The sequence below is a fragment of the Cariama cristata genome, unplaced genomic scaffold (assembly GCF_000690535.1).
Source record: "Cariama cristata isolate BGI_N322 unplaced genomic scaffold, ASM69053v1 scaffold11565, whole genome shotgun sequence".
Taxonomy (NCBI): Eukaryota; Metazoa; Chordata; class Aves; order Cariamiformes; family Cariamidae; genus Cariama; species Cariama cristata.
In genome coordinates, this window is record NW_009619266.1 from 44197 (window position 1) to 48585 (window position 4389).

General features: G+C 37.1%; 1 protein-coding gene across 1 annotated transcript in view; it reads right to left on the minus strand.

Annotated features, from left to right (window-relative positions):
* SLC12A2 (solute carrier family 12 (sodium/potassium/chloride transporter), member 2) overlaps positions 1 to 4389 on the minus strand; it is a gene marked incomplete at its 5' end in the record, with an annotated part of 53806 nt that overhangs the window by 39975 nt on the left and 9442 nt on the right. The window contains 3 exons of the mRNA XM_009701184.1: positions 606 to 745; positions 2602 to 2697; positions 3295 to 3370. Coding sequence (XP_009699486.1) covers positions 606 to 745; positions 2602 to 2697; positions 3295 to 3370 — 312 coding nt within the window. The remainder of the gene's footprint in view (positions 1 to 605; positions 746 to 2601; positions 2698 to 3294; positions 3371 to 4389) is intronic.

The window sequence follows — 4389 nt, forward strand, 5'->3', positions numbered from 1 at the left end:
TTCGGCCCCCCCACTTGGCTCTGGGGAGCCCTGCCCGCCCCCCCCCCGCAGTACTGCCTTCAGCTCTGGGGTCCTCAGCACAAGACACAGACCTGTTGGAGTGACTCCAGAGGAGGCCAGGAAGGTGATCTGAGGGCTGAAGCACCTCTCCTATGAGGACAGGCTGAGAGAGTTGGGGTTTTTCAGCCTAGAGAAGAGAAGGCTCTGGGGGAGACCTTACTGTGGCCTTTCTATATATGAAAGGGCATATAAGAAGGATGGGGACAGATTTTTTTAACAGGGCTTGTAGCAATAGGACAAGACGTAATGGTTTTAAAGTAAAAGACAGTAGATTCAGACTAGATATACAGAAGAAATTTTTACAATGAGGGTGGTGAAACATTGGAACAGGTTGCCCAGGGAGGTTTCAGATGCCCCATCCCTAGAAACATTCAAGGACGGGGCTTTGAGTAATCTGATCTACTTGAAGATGTCCCTGCACGCTGCAAGGGGATTGGACTAGATGATCTTTAAGGTCCCTTCTAACCCAAACCATTCTACAATTAGATGACAGCTCAAACTTGCCTAAAGGACAGTGTAATCAATATAACCACTATCTGATATACCTTGAGCAGCTCCACAACTGTCTCCGCAAAGCCAACAACATACATTGCCACTGCAACAGCATTGGCAAATGCAAAAATCAGACCGATGGCACCACCAAACTCTGGCCCCAGACTTCTGGAAATTAAGTAATATGCTCCTCCTGAAAGAAAAAGACAAAACCACTTCACTACATGAAAGAGCCTAAGAATAGACAGTCATCAGCAACTTAAAGTTCACAGAAACAAGATGCTATTTATATTTATTTCTCTGGTGTATTAGAAAATAACTCAAAACTCAGTAGTTTAGGGACAAGCATGCTGAAGCTTCAGGAATACATTCCAATTTTTTAAGAAAAGACACCACTTGGAAATAATCACCTGACTCACACACCACATCATATTACTCAGCTATGCAACCAGTTCTATGGTTAAAAAACAAGTTGTAAAACACAAGTAGCGGTATTACTGGGCTTTTTATTTCAAACTCCTCACAGTATTTGTGCATAGTTCCATTATTACACATTTTCATTAGCTATAGCTCAAGAAACTGGCAAAGTAGACTGTAATAAACTCACTCAATTTCCAAACCTCCATGACCTGTTTCTTAAAGCTCTGTTGTTAAGGGAACTATCTGCCCTCCAATGAGACCCTCAAAACAATCACACTGCCACCCTATTTTTCAGAACCTATTCTTTCTATTTTTGAGCTTGACAAATACAGTATCTCAAACCCCACATGCAACAACTGGAAAACTGAGTATCTACAGCATTAGAGGAGAGAAAAATTTTTTAAATGTAGCAAACAGACATTCCTCCAATTTAAGTCTAAGTTTTCTAGAAGCAACAAAATTCCCCACCTTCAGTCTTAAGTAATTGAGTGCCCATTAAACATTTGCAACAGGAAATCCTTAATTTCACTGTATTACAGTTCTTGTGCAAAATATATGTAGGTATCCAGCTTAGACATACTTTGCAAATGAGAATGTTAACATAAGGAAAGTATTACTGTAATGTAAGATTTTCATAGGAACAACTGTGATTTTATTCCACAGTTCTCCCTATTCAGCACTTCAGATTTTCTACTGAAGTATGATTTTTGCAAGAGTGACTCTAAAATAAAAAAAAAAGGGCTCCCCTAAGAACAGGAAGATCCAATATGTAAATGTATAACACAATTTAAAAAAAGAAAGTGCATTTAGGAACTAAGCTTGACACAATGCTAAGACTCATAGCTGATCATTCCCATTGGGTCTGTTTACTTTGTGATAGTGAGGTCTATCTATTCATTCTTGATCAAGACAATTTTCTAAGCTTGTATTGTAATTTCACCACATTTTCTACTAGTAGCAGTCTTGTAATGTCAGGAAGCAGTTCAAGCATGTCAAAGGCACCAACTGCTTACAAAACTATTTCGTAGGAATTGCTGAGAACAGCACATAAACCACAAAAGAGAATGAAAACCATCACCCTCAGGAAAGCTGGAGATAATCATTTGGAGAATTTGTTTTGGGTATAAAAAAAAATTACGAGAGAACAAGAACATGGCCTTCTGTATGCTCTCATATAAATATAACTTATCCTTTTACAGGATGTATTTTTTCATTAGTAAGTTTTATTTCAGGACATGAGCATATAGAAGTACACACTCTGAACCAGCCAGTGCAGATGCAGGAGAATATTAAGACCCTATTAATTTCTTGATATGTGTCTTAAAATGTTTGTATTCCAAAAATTAAGAATAAATAACGTTTGTTCCACAGTGGAAATACAAGCCACTAGTCAAATCACATTAGTAGGCAAATTATTGACCTTTCATTAATTACACAACTGCTTAGTCAAATACAGAAGATAGGGAAGGCTCTGCTCCTCAGAAAACTAACTCTTCCCTACATTTCACCCATACCGTTTTTTCCCGATGCTAAAAAAAATAGAAAATAAATTAGAGGTTCCATCCTTCCATCCTTAGTGTGTGCTTCAGAGTGATGAAAGCTTTAAAAGCTTTACAAAAGTAGGTTTACCTCCTCTTACAAACCCATTTGTGGCTATTGCTGAAGTAGACAGTCCTGTAATAGTTGTCACAACAGTGGCCATTCCAATAACCAAGACAGACAGACCTTTTGGAAAAAGAGAGGAAAAGAGGTGTACATCCAGCAGTATTACAATGTACAAATCTTCAACTGTACTTGGTTTAAAGAATTAGTCTTGCAAATACAACACAAATTTACTGTGTATAGTCCTGCACATTCAAGCAAAAGGCTTCTTCACTCCCCTTTTGTACAGAGAAGTTTCCAAGATACAAACAAAACTGGATAAATGTTCTCTTTAATCAACAGGGTCAAAAGCTGTAGCCTAGAGCTTCCACAAAATACATGCCTTTTGCAGGTGAGAGATTTTCTGCAGCCCAATACTAAGTTAAGCCGCTGAAGAAAATTGTTTATATACTGCACATTTTAATCACCAGAGATCACTAGTTTATCTCTACACTTCACTGAAGACTTAGAAATGTCAATTTTACATTATATACCTTATAGCTGAATGAAAAAGTCTCAGTAACTTCATATTGCTTAAAGTTTTGATAAGGGTAAGTTACCTTAAAACTGGCAATATTAAGGTAATTTTCTACCTGTTAAAAGTGTACGTTCAGGATCAACACTTCTTTTGCATTACATTTAACAGTCACTGAAATAAAATTAAAGCATTAGTACACATACCTATCCCAGCTTGTCCTACAATCCACGATAGTCTGATGAAAAGCATCACACCCCAGATATTTAACATACATCGTACCTAACATAAAACAGAAATTTTACATAGGTTAGGTCTTACATCTGCAGTCATTTGCACTATCTTTTTGTTTCAGTTTTTAATGTTGTCAAAATTATCTTGCAGGCTTTCCTCACCACTTTTCAAACTATTTCACAAGAATAGATGTTTTAATTACACCAGTTTAGGTTTGATTAAAAAAAAAGGAAGTAATCTAAATACGATTAAAAAGTTACTGTCTTGAACATAAAGTTACAGTACTTCAATATCTGACACTTGTAGTATGTCTTGACCAAACAATAAAAATAATTTAGATCTCAACCTTTAGGATCCTAAATTCATACTACAGAACACATGACTAAAAATAAGATTGAGGTATACAGTGATTGTGGGGCTGTAGTTCAGATCTCCCATAAATCTCCACCCAAAAATGCAATAAAGCAATACCCTACTAAATAATTTATTCTTTTTTAAAAAACAAACCCCACGACTTCCCAGTCCTAGAACTTTTGTATCTTACAACACAGCTGCTTACTGACAGGATGGGGGGGGGGGGGAGGGGAAGGTATTTTTTATCCTCTATTTTAAACTCCTAGTCCTCAATGAAACACTTTGCACTGTACAGAGTTTAGACAGAAGACTAAGAGCAGGTCTTATGTCTCTCTTACCTAAAGAGTATGATATCAATCCTAGAAAAAGTTTAGCTGATTATTAGGACTAGAAGGGAGATGAAGACCTCTCCAAACCACAAAAGTAAAAAGTTTCCAGAGATTTAAAAGGTCTTTTGCAAAATGTAAATCACCTGAGCTGGAAATATTCACGAGGCAGCTCATGCCTACTAGGAAATACTAACTGCAGCCTTCAAACCACTGAAAAGGAGACCATCCTTCTTAAAACTTTTAAATAGACTTTAGAAGAAAACAGTCAGCAACATTTACCCCGTAACTCTTTAATGCTTAGAATTGCTGCTTACAAAAATAGTCCAATACAGAATGCAGGTTTGGAGAAATTCCAAGTCAACCTCATACCTGCTTTACAATTAA